The 23,376-nt window shown below is 38.4% G+C and overlaps 1 protein-coding gene across 4 annotated transcripts in view; it reads right to left on the bottom strand.

The window, feature by feature from the left end:
- The window catches only part of LOC134482565 (uncharacterized), a 100,950-nt gene that overhangs the window by 12,066 nt on the left and 65,508 nt on the right, over positions 1–23,376 (bottom strand). For all 4 annotated transcript variants that reach the window (XM_087589366.1, XM_087589364.1, XM_087589368.1 and 1 more), the window contains 3 exons: positions 8,530–8,563; positions 8,030–8,072; positions 6,193–6,321 (listed from right to left, as the gene is read on the bottom strand). In XM_087589366.1, the coding sequence (XP_087445492.1) occupies positions 6,193–6,321; positions 8,030–8,072; positions 8,530–8,563 (206 nt within the window). The remainder of the gene's footprint in view (positions 1–6,192; positions 6,322–8,029; positions 8,073–8,529; positions 8,564–23,376) is intronic.

Raw genomic sequence — 23,376 nt, 5'->3', positions numbered from 1 at the left:
CTATATGGAGAGAAACTTGAAGCAATCCCACTAAAATCAGGGATTAGACAAGGCTGCCCACTCTCTCCCTACTTATTCAATATAGTTCTTGAAATTCTAGCCAGAGCAATCAGACAACAAATGGAGGTCAAGGGGATACAGATGGGAAAAGAAGAAGTCATAATATCACTATTTGCAGATGATATGATAGTACATTTAAGTGATCCCAAAAGTTCCACCAGAGAACTACAAAAGCTGATAAACAACTTCAGCAAAGTGGCTGGGTATAAAATTAACTCAAATAAATCAGTAGCCTTCGTCTACACAAAAGAGGAAAAAGCTGAGAAAGAAATTAGGGAAATAACACCCTTCATAATAGATCCAAATAATATAAAGTACCTCGGTGTGACTTTATCCAAGCAAGTAAAAGATCTGTACAATAAGAACTTCAAGACTCTGAAGAAAGAAATTGAAGAAGACCTCAGAAGATGGAAAGATCTTCCATGCTCATGGATTGGCAGGATTAATATAGTAAAAATGGCCATCTTACCAAAAGCGATCTACAGATTCAATGCAATCCCCATCAAAATACCAATCCAGTTCTTCAAAGAGTTAGAACAATTTGCAAATTCATCAACAAAAAGCCCAAGATAGCTAAAAACTATCCTCAACAATAAAAGGACTTCAGGAGGAATCACTATCCCTGAACTCAAGCACTATTACAGAGCAATAATGATAAAAATTGCATGATATTGGAGCAGAGACAGACAGATAGACCAATGAAACAGAATTGAAGACCCAGAAATGAACCCACACACCTATGGGCACTTGATTTTTGACAAAGGAGCCAAAACCATCCAATGGAAAAAAGATAAGATTTTCAGCAAATGGTGCTGGTTCAACTGGAGGTCAACATGTAGAAGAATGCAGATCTATCCATGCTTATCACCCTGTACAAAGCTTAAGTCCAAGTGTATAAAGGACCTCCACATCAAACCAGATACACTCAAACTAATAGAAGAAAAACTAGGGAAGCATCTGGAACACATGGGCACTGGAAAAAATTTCCTGAACAAAACACCAATGGCTTATGCTCTAAGATCAAGAATCGACAAATGGGATCTCATAAAACTGCAAAGCTTCTGTAAGGCAAAGGACACTGTGGGTAGGACAAAACGGCCATCAACAGATTAAGAAAAGATCTTTACCAATCCTACAACAGATAGAGGCCTTACACCAAAAATATACAAAGAACTCAAGAAGTTAGACCGCAGCGAGACAAATAACCCTATTAAAAATGGGGTTCAGAGCTAAACAAAGAATTCTCAGCTGAGGAAGGCGAAATGGCTGAGAAACACCTAAAGTAATGTTCAACATCTTTAGTCATAATGGAAATGCAAATCAAAACAACCCTGAGATTTCACCTCACACCAGTGAGAATGGGTAAGATCAAAAACTCAGGTGACAGCAAATGCTGGCAAGGATGTAGAGAAAGAGGAACACTCCTCCATTGTTGGTGGGAAAGCAGACTGGTGCAACCATTCTGGAAATCAGTCTGGAGGTTCCTCAGAAAATTGGACATTGAACTGCCTTAGGACCCAGCTATACCTCTCTTGGGCACATACCCAAAAGTTGCCCCGACATATAAAAAAGACACGTGCTCCACTATGTTCATAGCAGCCTTATTTATAATAGCCAGAAGCTGGAAAGAACCCAGATGCCCTTCAACAGAGGAATGGATACAGAAAATGTGGTACATCTACACAATGGAATATTACTCAGCTATCAAAAACAATGACTTTATGAAATTCGTAGGCAAATGGCTGCAACTGGAAAATATCATCCTGAGTGAGGCAACCCAATCACAGAAAAACACACATGGTATGCACTCATTGATAAGTGGCTATTAGCCCAAATGCTTGAATTACCCTAGATGCATAGAACAAATGAAACTCAAGACGGATGATCAAAATGTGAATGCTTCACTCCTTCTTTAAAAGGGGAACAAGAATACCCTTGACAGGGAATAGAGAGGCAAAGATTAAAACAGACACAGAAGGAACACCCATTCAGAGCCTGCCCCACATGTGGCCCATACATATACAGCCACCCAATTAGACAATATGGATAAAGCGATGAAGTGCATGCCGTCAGGATACGGATGTAGATCTCTCCTGAGAGACACAGCCAGAATACAGCAAATTTATAGCCGAATGCCAGCAGCGAACCACTGAACTGAGAACGGGACCCCCGTTGAAGGAATCAGAGAAAGAACTCGAAGAGCTCGAAGGAGCTCGAGACCCCTTATGAACAACAATGCCAAGCAACCAGAGCTTCCAGGGACTAAGCCACTACCTAAAGACTATACATGGACTGACCCTGGACTCTGGACTCTGACCTCATAGGTAGCAATAAATATTCTAGTAAGATCACCAGTGGAAGGGGAAGCCCTTGGTCCTGCTAAGACTGAACCCCCAGTGAACGTGATTGTTGGGGGGAGGGCAGCAATGGGGGGAGGATGGGGAGGGGAACACCCATAAAGAAGGGGAGGGGGAGGGATTAGGGGGATGTTGGCCTAGAAACCAGGAAAGGGAATAACACTCGAAATGTAAATAAGAAATACTCAAGTTAATAAAAAAAAAGATTTCAATAGACTGGTGTCATTTCCACTAAGTTCTCTCTTTCCTGTGTAGGTCAAGATGTGATCTCTCAGCTGCTGCTTCATCGTCATGCTTGTCTGCCTGAATCATGATGGTGATTTCTGTATCCAATTTAACCAAGAGACCCACTTCACACCATCTCTTTCTTCTAAACATTTTCTTTCCCATGATATTTTTTACAACTATAGAAAGTGACTAACATAAGCATCAGCTAGTTACAATAAGAGTGTATTTAACAGAGTCTGAAGGATTCATTCAAAGCTGTGAAGTGGTGTTACCCAGGGGATTTGGTCACAAAATGTGTTATCAAATTCCATAAAGCTAGCTTAGATAGGATGCCCGGAACACTCGTTGATTTAAATAGATGAATTCAGGAAGTTGGGCTTGTGAATGGGTTTGATGCTGCATTGTAAATGGGAAGCCTCATTGACTCATACTGCATAAGAAATAAGATCTTCACATGTTTGTTCTTCCTTACACCTCAGGGAAACCCATAACATGGCAGTCTACTTTTGACTTTCAGTGCCAGGTTTGAGGATGATTTACGTTTCTTACTTGCAAAACTGACACGTCAAACATTCTCTGCATCAACAAGCAATATATCACAGAGAAGATTCAACAGAACAGGTGAAGGAGGACTGTTGATCAAAGAATAATGTTGAAGAAGCATGCATTTCCTCTTAGTGTTCACACTATTAAAATGGATCATGAGAGAATTTACGTTCCTTGGATTTCCTGAGAAAGACAGACTTGAATATAGCAAACCATGGGGTATGTTACACACATAGTCATGTTTTCATATGCAATGTGTTACCAGACTACTTATCATTACCCCATTGAACCATCTGGCTGGCAAATATGCATATACACATGTGTGTGCACATATACGCATGTATGTATTTGTAACTACATATATGTACGTGAGAAGATGTGTATACATGCATATATATGCAAGTATATGTATATATGTATATATATGTATATATATTTACTGCTTTTAAAATAAAAGGAGAGAGATTGGTGTATAGCCGTTTAGAATAAAAATGAAATGTAGTAAGTGTGAATTTCTCATTCATGTGATCTTTTTCTTTCAGCCAAACTAGGCATCACCTTTGAAATGTGCCTGTGTCATTGTAAATCCTGCTGGCTGTACTTGTTTATAATGACTTATACCTGGTATTCCGCTAGCATGGGGTAGAGAACTGGTATTAACTAGCTAAGGTCTTTCATTTTTTTATTTTATACTCATTACACCGCATTTGCCATGTAGTCTTGTGGGAAGTCTTGTGTTCGTTTGGTTTTATTCAAATTTAACATCAGAAATGATGTTTAGTTTTACTTCAGTGACATTTGTTCCTTGGAAAAATGGAAACTACCTTTGTCTTAGTTGTCTCTGTAAGATCCCACTGCTGTAATGATATTGTGGATTGTATTCTAATCATGGGCATATAAAATTTAGTTACTATATTCATCACCATTATTTGTACATTCCATAGCATCATAAATTTCTAGTTAGGATAAAATGTGTTTGCATTAGAAATTTTACTTTAGAAAATTCTAATGACTTTTCACTGCAATAGAAGGTGATTGCCGAGTGAATTTCTGTTTATTAAAGTACCTGAGTTCTATGTCTTTGCTAAGGTCTTCCTAGAATAAAAATTACTCAGGTTCATCACCTATAGTAGTTAATTGGAAACCAAATTGATCTAGGCATAAACGAAGAGCATTTGAGTTTGGTTTCTGTAAATTACAGTTTCTAATGATTCCATTATGTGTAATAATTATATCTGAACTTCCTCTTTCCTAATGATGAAATTAGAGGTCTAGAGGAAGGTAGTTAGCTACGTGTTGACAGTATGCAGTGGAGGAAGGAGTAAGTAGTGTGTGTAAGATCAGCAGACACACCCGTCTGCTTGCTTTGTAACTTCTGAAAGGGGATTTAAACAGGAAAGATGGCTGTTACTTTTGAATTTGTTTCTGTACTTTCTGTGACAAAATATCTGATGGGGAAAACCAGTCACTTATTTCAAGGAAGGAACAGGGAGGCCTGACTTTTGGCAGTACATTGTTGGTTCTCACATGCTGATAGACCGGGAAGCAGATAACACAGTACTGGTACCACAAGTAGTCATAGCCATTAAAATCTACCACTGAAAACCTTCTGCTAGCAAGGCCAGACCCCGAAAGTTAAACAATCTCCTATCAGTGGCCAAGTGTTCAATCACATGAACTCCCATCTCTTTGTCTGATCCTCCCATGCACTGCTTAGCATTTGTGTTAATGTTAAATAACCCCCCCCAACACACACACACACATGCAGAGTTTATCTACTGTTTGTCTGTTAATGCTAAACAAAGTGTAAATCATACTACCAATGTGATAAACCTTCTTGGCAGCCTGACTGACAACTTGAATTTGATACCTGAGACTGGAAACAGAGGAAGGGAAAGATTGATTCATACAAGTTATCTTTTGATACCTACAATTCAACTTACATTCTCCTACTCCCCAAATAAATTAAGTACAGAATGTCCTTGAACTGACAGAGACCATCCTGCCTGATTTATGAGTTCATGAATTAACTGTGCACACAAACATACCCAGCCTCCTGTTGTGGGCACCCCGCCTATAAGTACTTTGGACTTCAATGGGTAAAACCAGAATGCTGAGATCCTGTCCAGGAAGTTAAGAAATATCAGAAGACTGACTTCTTATTTCCCCTGATGATAATTTTAATCTTTTTTGCCTATCAAACATATTAAATCCGTGTGCTGGAAAAGGGGCTGAGGAGTTTAAAACATTCATTGCTCCTCCAGGACACCTGGCTTTGCTTTGTAAAACACATAATATTGGTTGACAAAATTCTGGAACAACAAGAACAAAGGATGAAATGACCTCTTCTGATTTTTGTGGGAAGCACACGCACATGGTATACAGACAGAATACACGCAAAACATTCACACACATAAAGTCAGTCAATCCAAAGTAAATGAAACACAACTATGGTGGTTGCTTTCATGTTGACTGTACCTATTTCCAGGAGCATGTACTATTTGGTTTCTGTATTTTTATGAGTTCTCCTCAGTGAGTTAAAAACATGCTCATTTTCTGTTTTTTCTTCTGTTTCCATAGTCTAATTTACTATTATTACATTTTATGACAGTGAATCTCCACCTGTCTGTCATACCCTATTGGAGGAGGGCATAGAACAGTCTCACACAGGTTGGCAAAGACCTTCTGAAAATACCAATACGACATTACAGTTGATGATATTATCAATCTGACACTGATGCAGTAGCGACAAAACAGTTGTATGGTTGGGAATCACCACAGCATGAGGAACTGTATTAAAGGTCACAGCATTAGGAAGGTTGAGAAGCACTGCCTAATGCAGTGACTGGCAAGGAGTGAGGATATGGAGAGTGTGAAGGGAATGCTCAAGGCTGATCTTTCTCTACTCGTTCACTACTTGCACTAGGAAGGCATAGGCACAAACACCCATCACTCCCCTTCACAAAAGGAAATAGGTTACTTCTCAAATTAGGGGAATTACCATTATGGATTTTTTTGCTTTCCATACATCAGGTACTGGCTCTCCTCGAGAACACACATAAACTCCAGATTTTCTAAAAATGTTTTGGATCTTCTTAGGTATTATATGGAATTTTCTTCCCGATTCTCCCTGCAATGCAGAGAAGACAGTTTACTTTTTATTTGGTCTTGAAATTAACTCTATTCTTTTAGGATGCATGCTTTCAAATCAACAATGTTCTTTAGGAATTACAGGATATTGACACATGAAAATCAAAATTATTAAATATAAAATATCTTCTTATATGCCTATTTACAACTTAATAGGATACCATCAAGAAGTTAAAATATTTATGCTAGCCTAGATTAAGAGAAAATCATTAACTGACAAACTTGACCTTGTTCTTGTTGAGACTAAGCTTAATTCATTATCAGTCAATTATTCTGCTTCTAGTTTAAGATGATTATTAATATTAATGAGGCCCCTTCTTCCATTGTGGGGAATGCACATTTTTCATTTACAAATAAATGGCAATTTAATTGCTAGCACTGTCCATACCATAGAACCGGTGAAACTGCTTTATAGAAACACATTGGTCCACTGAGTCACATTCAAAAATCATTAAATTGCCACTCTTCATTCACACAGCCCCTCACTATAGGGCTATAGGTTATATAGAAACAGGTTTCTTAACCTTGAGCAGCTCACAGTGATAAAGCAGCCTCAGACTGGATATGGATATATCTAAGTAAAGCACTACAATATTTTAACTGTTTGAATGTGGCACAAAGAATATAAGTTTATATTATTTTAAAATCCATAAAGAAGAACTTAAATGGAAATATACAGTAATTGACTCCCTGCATCTAAAAATGCTGGATAATTGGGAAAAACACTTGTTTTTCTAGATGAAGAGCTTTCAACATACCCTCATAGAATCAAATAGAAAATGCTCTATTCTCAGAAGACAAACTTGATGAACATATTACAAACTGCTACATAGCCACAATTTCTCCTTAGGGTAAATACACATGAAATAGAGAAACCAAGGAGATGCTCTCATACAGGATCCTAAAATAGCAGTGTCCAAAGGTAGATAAAAATTGCATGCATTTTCCTGAGGGTAAAGTCACTTAGGAGATTCATGGATTATAGAAATGTCTGGACTTACTAAGAAGTACTTATTATATATAAGTATACAGTAGCTATCATCAGACACACCAGGAGAGATCATCATATCTCATTATAGATGGTCATCAGTCAACATGTGGTTGCTGGGAATTGGATTCATCAAGACCTCTGGAAGAGCAATCAGTGCTCTTTTTCTTTTTTTTTTGGGTTTTTTTTTTTTTTTTTTTTTTGGTTCTTTCAGTAGGTGCTCTTAACCACTGAGCCATCTCTCCAGCCCAGGAAAACCGATATGGGAGAGGGTGAGGGGGAAGGGATGGGGGCTCATGGACCGGAAACCAGGAAGGGGAAAAACATTGGAAAAGTAAGTAAAGAAATATATCTAATAAAAAATTTTTAAAAAAGAAATATTATGGTCTAGTAACAGTCACATTTTAAAATCAGTCGAACATGTACTCATTTCTGCAAACAATACTTGTCAAACATCAGACATCTTCTATTGTACGAGGACTGTGCTCAGTCTTCCACTCACTATGTCTTTTGAGTCCATTCTCTTATTGGCCACCACTACCCACAAGGACTTACTGCTCACTTGCAGTTTGTAGAAATCTCCACATCTACAATGTGGACTCCCTTGAGCAATCTTTCCATATAAAACTGGGATAGTTACACTATTGCTGAATTGTAACAAAATTCATAAGAAAATTAAATTCACAAAGAAGAATTTTACCTTCACAGAGGAGGTAGAGCTGACATTATCCACATTCACACACCTAGGAACAAGAAAGGAGGGCTTGTCAGGGAGCCTTTAGAATAACAGCATGCAACATTCTTCCAACCTTGGTTTTGTGGCTCAATCCCTTCTTCATGAATAAGAAACCCAGGCAAACTAGCCAGTAAACTTCAGGGGATTCTCTCTCACCACCTCCTGCCTCACCATAAGTGCCCCAGGATTCAGATGCACATGAGATCCTCAAGACCTCATGTGGATTCTGAGAATCCAAACTTCCATTCTCAGAGACTCATGGCAAGCACTTTATCCACTGAATCATCTCCCTTCCTAAGGATGTTTGTCCATAACTCATGCTGTGTGGGAGATAATTGTTCAGCTTGTGATTATAGAAGAAATAAAGAAGCTGAAATCGTAGTACACAGAGGCAAAGAGAATGTCAGGTTCTGAACATTATACTTTTTACAGATTAATTTATTGTAAAATGCACACATTCTTACCATGGTGATGTTCCTGTAAGTCTCTTACCAGCTTCTAAAGAGGGAAGCAAAATTTGTCACAAAACAACTATAGGAAACATGACAATAAGTGCAAAGGCTAATATTTGTGACCCTATATCCTTTGGCACCATTTATGAAAAGCCTTTAAAGTGAATAATTATTGGTAAATAATAAATATATGCAAAAACCTTTCTTCCCATTTCCTAGTATATTTTAAAGACAAAGAGAAAATTTCATCAAAAGCTACTACTTATAAAAATTGTTGTGCAAATTACCTATGATCCTGATCACTATCAGACACAGAAATTATCATCTTAGCCTGAACTGTTGTCCCATAGTGAAGGGTTAAAAGGACAGCGTCATGTTGCCACTGCTGCTTTTTGCCTCTGGACTAGGGATGTTGGCAGCACTCTAGGTGAGCATGCTCATCTCGTACAGTAGTGAAAGGGGCTGCTACAAAGGTCGACTTGAACTTCCTTCACTGTAGGGGAACATTCATTGCTACCACCAGGAAGCACAGTCTCTGGTGACTGTCGTTGCAGCATAGTCAAATATAGGAGACCCAAAGACCTTTACAAAGTATTTCCAGCTGCAAGTGTGACAAAGCTCTTGGAGATCAGTGTGTTACTGTAGTCGAGATCTTCTGAAGAAGATGTTAAGGGCCCTCAGATCTAGCATTGACCCCTAGCTCATTTCCAGCAAAAAGAAGTTCAACATCAACTTCCATTGCCGGCCATGGCAAGAGCAACTGGAAAGACTTCCTTAGTAGTTATGCAACATGAATTATTACTCAAGAGAGAAGCATGAAAGAAACTTGCAGATAGAGCAGCAATCTCACATAAAACATTTTAAAAATATATTTCCATATATAAACCGTAGAGTGTCTCAAGTTTCACTCTCTGGATAAAGCCTGTCCTCGAAACATGCTTCAGAGAATGAACAACCCTAGTTCATTTCCTTTACAGTATGTAAAACTCCACTGCACACCCCTTGGCATTGCCCATGACCATAGCAAGTTTTTGTCCTATCAACAAATGGGCTGAGAAAATGTCTCTATGGTGGACCGTATGCTCAGCATGTGTGGGGCCTCTTTCAGTCCTCGACAACACAAACAAAACTCCAGTGCTGAAATACATTTTAAAAAAAGACACCCACATTATGATAATTCTGTTTCCCTCAGGGTTATGTGAAGAGGGTCATTTAGGTTCCTCTACACTATTCTCTGGCTGGCTCTCTCCAAAGTAGGTATGAGAGATGCTGTGGTGTAGGTTGCTGAAAGGATAAATTCTGTGGTGCTTCTCCCACTGTTGGAATCTAATCTTATTCAGACTCACTCAATGGATCATTCAGTGCTGTGTACTGGAGAATGATGTGGTTTTTCAACCTTCCATCTACTGTGCCAATGTTTTTTTTTACTGGAAATTATGTCTTGCAGCATATAAATCAAGTATCACTATATCTTTTGCTAATTAATAGAACTACAGGGAAAAGGTGCTGTCAGAGTAGCCCATATGGAGGCTGCTTTCATTGAATGCTAAGAATATCAGTTTTCATTCCCCAGCACTACCTACAAATCTCACACACCATTCACTTCTCCAAAGGTTCCTGAGTGAGCCAGATATTTATAATATCAAGATATTCACATTAAATGGAAGACAACTAAAAATAACTAAGATAATCTGTGAATTATAAAATAAGTATGATTGAAATATTATGGAGGGAAAAATTCCAGATTATGCTAATGATATTTAGTCTCCAAAACATAATGAAATTAATTGAATACTGTTTTTGGTTTGCTTTTTAATATGATCATATTTTCACACACTGACACCTATGACATGTAGCAATAATCATATATATAGTATATATGCTAAAACCTGAAATAAAAATGTATTTTATATCAAAGTCAACTTGCTGCTATGTGTCTAGAGAGGACACAAATCATGGAATAGTTTTCTTTTTTATCAAAGGTCACTACATGCATCAGTAGTTCGATTTGAATATAGTAGCATTGCAGATGATATAATTTGAATTTGAAATTTCTTAGAAGCTCTGGTTGGTTGGCATTGTTGTTCATATGGGGTCTCAAGCCCCTTCAAGCTCCTTCAGTCCTTTCTCTGATTCCTTCAACGGGGGTCCCGTCCTCAGTTCAGTGGTTTAATGATGGCATTTGCCTATGTATTTGCTGTAGTCTGGCTTTGCCTCTCAGGAGAGATCTACATCCGGTTCCTGTCGGCCTGCACTTCTTTGCTTCATCCATCTTATCTAGTTTGGTGGTTGTATAAATTTTTAAAAATCCCATAAAAGAAAAAAGGAAAAAAAAGAAAAAAAAAGAAATACAGGGTAAAAAATGGAGCAGAGAAGAAAGGAAAGGCTGTCCAGTGACCGGCCAAACTTGGGATCTATCCCATGCATAGGCACCAAACCCTGACACTATTACTGATGCCATGTTGTGCTGGCAAACAGGAGTCTAGCATGGCTGTCCGCTAAGAGGCTCTACCAGAAGCTGACTAAGACAGACGCAGAGACAGCCAACCACTGGATTGATGTCTAGAATGCCTATGGAAAAGTTGTGTAAAGAAATAAAATGTAATTCAATAAAAAGAATGCAAATGCATAAAACAACTTTAAAAGAAAAAAAGAAATTTCTTAGAAACAATATCTTAAGTAAATCTGAATTCTAAAAATGGTTGCCAGGAAGTGAAGAATGGATATAAATATATTCATATTTGATTTCCTTACTTTCCTAGCACAAACAAAGTTCTTTCTATAGTTAGGGTAGAATCAGTAGAGGACTTACACTTAATCTTACCTGAATTATGCCGGTTAGAGTTTTTCAAAATGGATTTTAGCTGTCCTGGTGGTCTTACTCCACTGTGGTGTATTTTAAGAATGTTATGTTAATATTCATACTAAACATTAATCCAATGCATTGGATTACTTCTTGCTTGATTTTCTAACTTATATTACATTATAAATTGTTTTAAAAAGCTATTCATTTGTTCTTTAACCAGTTGAGTATGTCTGGGAATACTTTACTTCCAACTTTTCCCCATGTAGAAGAAAGGGAAGGAAATTAGGCCCAAAAATTAGCCCAATGAAACCATTATACAGATACATATATACACACAACCACCTCTCTAGCTTTTGCTCTCATAGCTATACCGAGTGATATTTTTAATCTATAGATGCAATGGAATTAGTCCCCTGACTACATTAATCATAACAGTCTTTGCCCCTGATGCAGTAAGGCACCTATTCCCATGATACTTTGTGAATATTTCACTATCTATGATGGTACCACCCAAGTGGTTTGCTTGTCGAACATCAAATAGATTTCTGTTGCTGCTAGAGCTCTTCAAAACCCACCACTGCATTTGTAATGTTCAAGCTGCTCCTTCTTAACACACGCATGAATGAATCCCGAAGTCACAATCTGCCTGTTTCTGTGCCATTTATCCATTTTTATGAACATAATAAGGTAATAACAGAAACAAAGAACAATAAGACTAATTGCATTGAGACTGTGAAACTGTTTGCACTTCCAAGTATAAGTTAACATGCGTATTTTGCAAGGAGTCTTTGAACAGTTTTAGTATGGAAAAGTTTGAATCTTGATTTTGACATTAGCTTGTATGATTTAGGGAATCTTAAACATGGAGGGAATAAGTCATGTGATAGTATTTATAAAATGATTTCCTGATGCAGAGCCCAAATAAAGAGAACAACATAATTGTCCTCTCTTGTGAAGGTAATTAATCCTAATGAGCACAGAATGAGCTTGAAATACACCTTTTAATTTTCTACCAAACCAGTGTCTAACCTAGCATCCTGGACAGGAATGGATGGGCCTTCACCTGTATGTTCATGTCCAACTGATATGGAAGGCAAAAACCTCCTTTATAGAGAGATAAATAATAGTCACATGGTCACTTAGTTCTATACATTCAGCTAATCTATTGAGATTCAAAGGATCCATTACTGTGGAAAACTGATCATATGAATGGATATTTGATGGGTGGAGCTTTCAGGAAGACATGGGTCTTGTGGAATAATTAAAAGGTGAATGACTGGTTCCCATGAGTTCCCATGCCAGGTGCAATCACATGCTCTAGATGTTTCTCTGTCATCCATTTTCACACACTGTCTCCATAGTGGGTTGTTCTGTGGGCCATGCTAGTGTGGGCACATGCCAAGCTAGCCCCAAGCATTCCATAGCCTAGCACCGCTTCCTGTCACAGACTCTTCTCACACTCCCAACAATCCAGTGAAGTCATGACTCAACAAACTGTAACCCAGCAACTGTAACCCAGAGTCATATGTTAATTACTTAATGAACAATACATTTGCACAATCAACTTACAACCAATTGATAAGGACATAAACCACCCACTTAGGTAAGATATAGTTAGTTCATCTAGACACACACAAACCAGTATATATCCATCCCTTAAGAATAGCCATAACAACCTATAAATGTAAAGTGAGAAATGTTAATATCCACCTTCATGGAATCTCAGCCTTTCATTGGATGGACTGCAACTCATGGGTTTCTTCTAAGATATATGATATATGCTACACCTGACAGAAAGTTCCTTTGCCTTCATAGCTGGTGTCAAAGGAGGAAAGAAATGGTTGCCATCTTGTAGTAATGACTGACAACTGAGAATCATCCCACATTATGTACCGTGTCAGAGAGATGAATGCCTGAAATGATAACTATGAGTGTGGGTCTTAGTCCACAAATACAATTTAGTAAGGCTTTGAAAAGCTAAAGAATTTTAAGTGGACATTAACTTGCAGAGTTAATCCTAGCAGGCTCTTTTTAAAAACTGCATAGTTTTTTCTTGGAAATGGCATACTTGTGAGCATACTTTTCACATTCATATAAAGTACACTGAACAAATTTTAGGCTAAAATTATATTCAGAATACTGTGGGACCTGTAAGACACAAGTCTCAAAGTATACCCAAAAAGAATTTGCTTTTTATCTTTGCACTCCTCTAGTACTAATGTACTGTTAAGCCTTACCAGGACAAAGGCCTTTCATCTTTAAAAAACAAGACTTCTGAAAATAAAAACAAAATGTGTATTATTACAAGTATAGAAGAATATTACAAATAAAATTATGAAACTCATTTTTAGTATCAATGTCTATGAGAACAATCTATTGAGTACTCTAGAGTAAATATTCATTTGTAGCCAATTACGTCACTTAGAACCAATCCATTCCCTGTATATTTCAAATCAAAGATGGCAGTAATTTATCAAACATTAATGTCTAGAAATAAATACCCGTGAACAATTGTGATGATCCTAACTGAACTCTCTCAGAATGACAGAAAACCCAATCCTTACCAGTATAAAAACAATCAACTGTGATTCCTTCTACTCTGGGCTAATGATTCTTGAAAGAATAACAGATTGGGTCTGGTGGCGCACAACATGAATCCCAACACTGAGGAAGCAAAAGCATATGGATCACTGTGATTCCTTAGACAAAGAGAGTTACAATTAGTGAGACCATATCTTAACCTAACCCCTAAAAAGAGAAAAACCCAGAGCCCACTTCATGACTCTTGCACCAGTAAACACCCATGGATAAAGAGTTGGCTAAAGGCCAGCATGAGAATACACTCAACAAGAACAAAACAATATAACACACCTAGAGCCCAGCTATCCTACTACATCAAGACCTGGATATGCTAACAAAATCAAAACACAATAAAATGACATTGAATCCAATCTTATGAATATGATAGAGGAATTTAAAGGAGAAATTATCAAACCCCTTAAAATATACAGGAAAATACAATCAAACAGGTGAGCAAAATGAATAAAATATGTCAACACCTGCAAATGATTAAAGAAGCAATAAAGGAAACCCAAAATGATGGAACCTTGGAGATAGAAATACTCCAAAAGAGAACAAGAACAGAAGCACAGCCAACACAATAAAAGAATTGGAAGAGATGATCTCAGGCATACATGATATACTCAAAGAAATTAATACGTCAACCAAAGAAAATATCACCTAAAAAGTTGCTGACTCAAAATATTCAGGTAGTCTGAGACACTGTGAAATTTTGTACTAAGGATAATAGGAATTGTTCAAAAGTGAAGAGAGTACCAGCTCCAAAGATGAGAACATATGTTCAACAAAATCATAGAAGGAAATTTATACAACATAAAGGAAGAATGCCTATAAACTTAGAGGAACCTTACAGAATACCAAATTGATTGGTGTTAACAAAAATAAATAATAATCACTCATTCACAAAATGAGAATGGCAGGAATTAACACTCATTTGTTGTTAATATCTCTCAATATCAGTGAACTCATCTTCCCCATTAAAAAGGCACAGCCTGATAGGCTGGATGTGGAATCAGGGCCAAACTTAAGAAAAATAGGAACAGGAGAAGAAGATTCCCAGATGAAAGGCCCAGAAAATATCTTCAACAACATCATCGAAGAAAACATCCCAAACCTCAAGAAAAAGATGCCTACATACACACAAGAAGCTTACAGTACAAATAAGAGTTTACTGTGTCAGAAAATAAATCCTCCAGCTACATAATAACCAAAACATTAAATCCCCAAAGCAAAGAGAGAAAATTAAAAAGCCACAAGGAGAAAGAGGCAAGTAACATATTACATATAAAGACAGAACAATCAGAATTATACCAAACTTCTCAACAGAGAATTAAAAGCCAGAAGAGCCAGAGAGATGTCTTACAGACCCTAAGAGACTATAGCTGTCAGCCCAGACTACAATGCTTAGCAAAATTTTCAATCAATTTTACTCAAGATGGAGTAAAAAGCTATTCTGTGACAAAACCAAACGCAAACTATATCTTTCTACTAACCCATCACTAATCAGGATGCTACAAGCAAAACTCCAAGACAAGGAGAGTAACTGAACTCAATGAAACACGAGAAACTAATAATCGCATAGTAAAACCAACCAAGAGAAACACATGCAAACCAAAATCAAAATACCAAGTAAAAGCAATCATTAATTATTAATATCTCTGAACAGGAACAGATTCACTTACCAAATAAAAAGACATAGTCTAAGAGAGTAGATGCATAAACAGAATCTATACTTCTGTTGCATATAAAAATGCAACTCAGCCACAAAGATAATCACTGCCACAGAATAAAGGACTGGACAAAAGGTCTGTAAAGCAAATGGACCCAAGAGTCAAGCTGCAGCAGCCAATCTAATATCTGGTAAAATAGACTTTCAATGAGAAATAATTAAAAGAGATGGGAAAGGACACTGCATATAAATCAAAGGAAAATCCAACAAGATGATGCTTCAATTCTAAACATCAATGCTTGCGATACAAGTGCATCCTCCTTTACAAAAGAAACATTTACTAATTTTGTTAAAGCTTAAACCACACCTCCAATTCCACACATTAATAGTAGGGGACATCACCTACATATTATCACGTTAATGACCAACAGGCATGTCACCAAAAGAGAAACTAAACTGAAATGTAATGCAACTAGTAGATGGCATGAATCAAATGGACCTAGCAGATATCTGTGGTGGTTTGCCCTGAAGTTTCTGTATTTTGATGCTAATTCCACTGCCCCAAGGACAGCTGCCTAGTCACATACTCAGAACTCAGATGACTTCACCAGAACCACCTCCCCATTGAATTTGTAAAATACAGGTGAGGGGCAGGTACAGGATAGTAGGAGACCTGACATTGGAGGAGAAGCAAGGATGGGCAGGAGAGAAGCTTGCAGGAAGAGAAGGGGATTAACACAGAGAAGAGGAGAGAGAGGGGGGAGGAGCCATGGCAGGTGATGTTAAGATTCTGCTCTGTGTATTTACAGGTTGTTATCAATCTTCCTAAGGGATGGATGGTACCAGGCTTTGTATGTTTAAGTGGCAACTATACCTTACCAATTGGATCAAAGATTATTGTGTTGTGTGTTCTTTTATGTGAGGGTTTGAGTGTAGGAAAATGTGCGGCTGGGCTGTGTTTCCGCCAAGATATCTAGCAGATATCTTGGGGCACTGAGGTGCGGACCTAGCGGGGTAAAAGACAACTTTTACTTTTTTATTTTAATATTTTTACAACAACAGATATCTATAGAAGCTGTCACTCAAATAAAAAAATATGTATCTTCTCAGCACCTCATGGAACCTTCTCCAAAATTGAGATACAGATCTACAACAGATACAAGAAAATACAAAAACAACAACAACAAAAGAACACCAAAATGCTTTTGTGTCTGATAAGGTCACCATGGACTAAAGTTGGACTATGTCAACAACAAAAACAATGGAAAGCCTACAATCTCATGGAAACTGAACAACTCTATGCTAAGTGACCACTGTTGAAAGAAGAAATCAAAGTCTTTCTAGAATTCAATGAAAGTGAAGGCACAAATCATACAAACTTAGGGAACACAATAAAAGCAGTGCAAAAGGAAAGTTCATAACACTATGTCCCTTCAAAAGAAATGGAGAGATTTCATAATAGCAGCTAATCAGCACATATGCAATATTAAAAATAAAAACAGAAGCTTACACGCTCAAGAGAAGATGGTATGAAAATTAAACATAGAAACATGGGAAACAATACAAAGAATGAACAAAACCAAGAGCTGCTTACTCAAAACCACTCTGACATGTCATTTGACACCCATCACAAAAGCAAAGATGAAAAACTCAAGTGAGAGTGAATGCTGGCAGGTTGTGGAGCAAAGGGAACACTAATCCATCACTGATGGAAGTGAAACTTTGAACAACAACTTTGGAAATCAATTGGGTGGTTTCTCACAAAACTGAGAGAAAAAACTGTTCTACCTCAAGGGCCAGCTATAACGCTCCTGGGTGTGTAGTCATAAAGATGTCACACTGTCCCAAAGAACCACTTGTCAAACTATGTTCATAGTAGCTTTGTTCATACTAACCAGAATCTGGAAACAACCTGGATGTCCCTCTACTGAACAATGAATAAAGAAAGTGATGTATGGCTCCCAAACCCCGTGGGAGGACCGGACACTTCCAGTTTTTAGCGGGAGTCCGAATCTCGTGCTCCCTGCCTCCAGCTCACTGCTCCCAAACCCCGTGGGAGAGAGAGCTCACAGCCCGGACAGGTGAGCACTCCTGAGACTGCAGAGCAGAAGAGACCACCAACACTGCCAACCCCTGCCCATATCCCTGGCCCAAGAGGAAACGGTCTCTGGGTTCCCGTAGATAAGGGCACAGGAGCAGCAGGTCCACTGCGTCTGAGACACCGCAGGAACCTGAAGGGACCAGCCAGATAAACGGTTCTCTGCACCCAAATCCTGGGAGAGGGAGAGCTAAACCGTCAGAGAGGCAGACACGCCTGGTAAACCAGAAGAGACTGCACTCTACCCACATCTCTGACTCCAGAGGAAAACACCAAACGCCATCTGGGACTCTGGTGCACGAGGGGCTCCCGGAAAGGGCAGCGCAGGTCCGCCTGGTTGCTGCCCCTGAGGAGAGATCTTGAGCAACACCCCACGAGCAATCTTGAGCCTTGGGACCACAGGTAAGACCAACTTTTCTGCTCCAAGTGACCTGCCTGGTGAATTCAGGGCACAGGCCCACAGGAACAGCTGAAGACCTGTAGATAGGAAAAACTACACGCCCCAAAGCAGAACACTCTGTTCCCATAACAGGCTGAAAGAAAACAGGAAAACAGGTCTACAGCACTCCTGACACACAGGCTTATAGGACAGTCTAGCCACTGTCAGAAATAGCAGAACAAAGAAACACTAGAGATAATCTGATGGCGAGAGGCAAGCACAGGAACCCTAGCAACAGAAACCAAGACTACATGACATCATCGGATCCCAATTCTCCAACCAAAGCAAACACGGAATATCCAAACACACCAGAAAAGCAAGATCTAGTTTCAAAATCATATTTGATCGATGCTGGAGGATTTCAAGAAAGACATGAAGAACTCCCTTAGAGAAATGCAGGAAAACATAAATAAACAAGTAGAAGCCTACAGAGAGGAATCACAAAAATCCCTGAAAGGATTCCAGGAAAACACAAACACTTGAAGGAATTAAAAATGGAAATAGAAGCAATCAAGAAAGAACACATGGAAACAACCCTGAATATAGAAAACCAAAAGAAGAGACAAGGAGCTGTAGATACGAGCTTCACCAACAGAATACAAGAGATAGAAGAGAGAATCTCAGGAGCAGAAGATTCTATAGAAAACTATCGACTCAACTGTGAAAGATAATGTAAAGCAGAAAAAGCTACTGGTCCAAAACATACAGGAAATCCAGGACTCAATGAGAAGATCAAACCTAAGGATATAGCTATAGAAGAGAGTGAAGACTCCTAGATCAAAGGACCAGTAAATATTTTCAACAAAATCATAGAAGAAAACGTCCCTAACCTAAAGGAAGAGATACCCATAAGCATACACGAAGCCTACAGAACTACAAATAGATTGGACCAGAAAAGAAACAGCTCCCGTCACATAATAGTCAAAACACCAAACGCACAAAATAAAGAATATTAAAAGCAGTAAGGGAAAAAGATCAAGTAACATAAAGGCAGACCTATCAGAATCACACCAGAAACTGTGAAAGCCAAAAGATCCTGGACAGATGGCCTACAGACCTTAAGAGAACACAAATGCCAGCCCAGGTTACTTTATCCTGCAAAACTCTCAATTGACATAGATGGAGAAACCAAGATATTCCAGGACAAAACCAAATTTACACAATATCTTTCTACAAATCCAGCAATACAAAGGATAATAAATGGTAAAGCCCAACATAAGGAGGCAAGCTACACCCTAGAAAAAGCAAGAAACAAATCGTCTTGGCAACAAAACAAAGAGAAGAAAAGCACACAAACATAACCTCACATCCAAATATGAACATAACAGGAAGCAATAATCACTATTCCTGACTATCTCTCAACATCAATGGCCTCAACTCCCCAATAAAAAGACATAGATTAACACACTGGATATGCAATGAGGACCCTGCATTCCCTACAGGAAACACACCTCAGAGACAAAGACAGACTCTACCTCAGAGTGAAAGGCTGGAAATCAACTTTCCAAGCAAATGGTCTGAAGAAGCAAGCTGGAGTAGCCATTCTAATATCAAATAAAATCAATTTCCAACTAAACGTCATCAAAAAAGATAAGGAAGGACACTTCATATTCATCAAAGGAAAAATCCACCAAGATGAACTCTCAATCCTAAATATCTATGCCCCAAATACAAGGGCATCTACATACATAAAAGAAACCTTACTAAAGCTCAAAACACACATTGCACCTCACACAATAATAGTAGGAGATTTCAACACCCCACACTCATCAATGGACAGATCATGGAAACACTAATTAAACAGAGACGTAGACAGACTAAGAGAAATCATGAACCAAATAGACTTAACAGATATTTATAGAACATTCTATCCTAAAGCAAAAGGATATACCTTCTTCTCAGGTCCTCATGGTACTTTCCCCAAAATTGACCATATAATTGGTCAAAAAACAGGCCTCAATAGGTACAGAAAGATAGAAATAATCCCATGTGTGCTATCAGACCACCACGGCCTAAATCTGGTCTTCAATAACAATAATGGAAGAATGCCTACTTATACGTGGAAGTTGAACAATGCTCTACTCAATGATAACCTGGTCAAGGAAGAAATAAAGAAAGAAATTAAAGACTTCTTAGATTTAATGAAATTGAAGGTACAACATACCCAAACTTATGGGACACAATGAAAGCTGTGCTAAGAGGAAAACCCATAGCTCTGAGTGCCTGCAGAAAGAAACAGGAAACAGCATATGTCACCAGCTTGACAGCACACCTAAAAGCTCTAGAACAAAAAGAAGTAAATACACCCAGGAGGAGTAGACGGCAGGAAATAATCAAACTCAGAGCTGAAATCAGCCAAGTAGAAACAAATGGACACTAGAAAGAATCAACAGAACCAAAAGATGGTTCTTTGAGACAATCAATAAGATAGATAAACCCTTAGCCAGACTAACTAGAGGACACAGAGAGTGTTTCCAAATTACCAAAATCGGAAAAGAAAAGGGAGACATAACTACAGATTCAGACAAAATTAAAAAAATCATCAGATCTTACTATAAAAGCCTATGTTCAACAAAACTTGAAAATCTGCAGGAAATGGACAATTTCATAGACAGATACCAGGTACCGAAGTTAAATCAGGAACAGATAAACCAGTTAAACAACCCCATAACTCCTAAGGAAATAGTAGCAGTCATTAAAGGTCTCCCAACCAAAAAGAGCCCAGGTCCAGACGGGTTCAGTGCAGAATTCTATCAGACCTTCATAGAAGACCTCATACCAATACTATCCAAACTATTCCACAAAATTAAAACAGATGGAGCACTACCAAATTCCTTCTATGAAGCCACAATTACTCAAACCACACACAGACCCAACACAGAAAGAGAACTTAGACCAATTTCCCTTATGAATATACACGCAAAAATACTCAATAAAATTCTGGCAAACCGAATCCAAGAGCACATCAAAACAATCATCCACCATGATCAAGTAGACTTCATCCCAGGCATGCAGGGATGGTTTAATATACGGAAAACCATCAACGTGATCCATTATATAAACCAACTGAAAGAACAAAACCACAAGATCATTTCATTAGACGCTGAGAAAGCATTTGACAAAATTCAACACCCCTTCATGATAAAAGTCCGGGAAAGAATAGGAATTCAAGGCCCATATACCTAAACATAGTAAAAGCCATATACAGCAAACCAATTGCTAACATTAAACTAAGTGGAGAGAAACTTGAAGCAATCTCACTAAAATCAGGGACTAGACAAGGCTGCCCACTCTCTCCCTACTTATTCAATACAGTTCTTGAAGTTCTAGCCAGAGCAATCAGACAACAAAAGGAGGTCAAGGGGATACAGATTGGAATAGAAGAAGTCAAAATATCACTATTTGCAGATGATATGATAGTACATTTAAGTGATCCCAAAAGTTCCACCAGAGAACTACTAAAGCTGATAAACAACTTCAGTAAAGTGCCTGGGTATAAAATTAACTCAAATAAATCAGTAGCCTTCCTCTACACAAAAGAGAAACAAGCCGAGAAAGAAATTAGGGAAACGACACCCTTCATAATAGACCCAAATAATATAAAGTACCTCGGCGTGACTTTAACCAAGCAAGTAAAAGATCTGTACAAGAAGAACTTCAAGACTCTGAAGAAAGAAATTGAAGAAGACCTCAGAAGATGGAAAGATCTCCCATGCCCATGGATTGGCAGGATTAATATAGTAAAAATGGTCATCTTACCAAAAGCGATCTACAGATTCAATGCAATCCCCATCAAAATACCAATCCAATTCTTCAAAGAGTTAGACAGAACAATTTGAAAATTCATCTGGAATAACCAAAAACCCAGGATAGCTAAAACTATCCTCAACAATAAAAGGACTTCAGGGGGAATCACTATCCCTGAACTCAAGCAGTATTACAGAGCAATAGTGATAAAAACTGCATGGTATTGGTACAGAGACAGACAGATAGACCAATGGAACAGAACTGAAGACCCAGAAATGAACCCACACACCTATGGGCACTTGATTTTTGACAAAGGAGCCAAAACCATCCAATGGAAAAAAGATAGCATTTTCAGCAAATGGTGCTGGTTCAACTGGAGGTCAACATGTAGAGGAATGCAGATCAATCCATGCTTATCACCCTGTACAAGCTTAAGTCCAAGTGGATCAAGGACCTACACATCAAACCAGATACACTCAAACTAATAGAAGAAAAACTAGGGCAGCATCTGGAACACGTGGGCACTGGAAAAAATTTCCTGAACAAAACACCAATGGCTTATGCTCTAAGATCAAGAATCGACAAATGGGATCTCATAAAACTGCAAACCTTCTGTAAGGCAAAGGACACTGTGGTTAGGACAAAACGGCAACCAACAGAGTGGGAAAAGATCTTTACCAATCCTACAACAGATAGAGGTCTTATATTCAAAATATACAAAGAACGCAAGAAGGTAGACTGCAGGGAGACCAATAACCCTATTAAAAAATGGGGTTCAGATCTAAACAAAGAATTCACAGCTGAGGAATGTCGAACGACTGAGAAACACCTAAAGAAATGTTCAACATCTTTAATCATAAGGGAAATGCAAATCAAAACAACCCTCAGATTTCACCTCATACCAGTAAGAACGGCTAAGATCAAAAACTCAGGTGACAGCAAATGCTGGCGAGGATGTGGAGAGAGAGGAACACTCTTCCATTGTTGGTGGGAAAGCAGACTGGTACAACCATTCTGGAAATCAGTCTGGAGGTTCCTCAGAAAATTGGACATTGACCTGCCTGAGGATCCAGCTATACCTCTCTTGCGCATATACCCAAACGATGCCCCAACATATAAAAAAGACATGTGCTCCACTATGTTCATAGCAGCCTTATTTATAATAGCCAGAAGCTGGAAAGAACCCAGATGCCCTTCAACAGAGGAATGGATACAGAAAATGTGGTACATCTACACAATGGAATATTACTCAGCTATCAAAAACAATACCTTTGTGAAATTCATAGGCAATGGTTGGAACTGGAAAATATCATCTTGAGTGAGCTAGCCCAATCACAGAAAAACACATATGGTATGCACTCATTGATAAGTGGATATTAGCCCAAATGCTTGATTTACCCTAGATGCATAGAACACATGAAACTCAAGATGGATGATCAAAATGTGAATATTTCACTCCTTCTTTAAAAGGGGAAAAAGAATACCCTTGGCAGGGAAGGGAGAGGCAAAGATTAAAACAG

Source organism: Rattus norvegicus, chromosome 16 (assembly GCF_021556685.1).
Source record: "Rattus norvegicus strain SHRSP/BbbUtx chromosome 16, alternate assembly SHRSP_T2T, whole genome shotgun sequence".
In the NCBI taxonomy this organism is placed as follows: Eukaryota; Metazoa; Chordata; class Mammalia; order Rodentia; family Muridae; genus Rattus; species Rattus norvegicus.
Note: the sequence above shows the minus strand (reverse complement) of the source record. Positions and strands in the feature narration are given on the sequence as shown.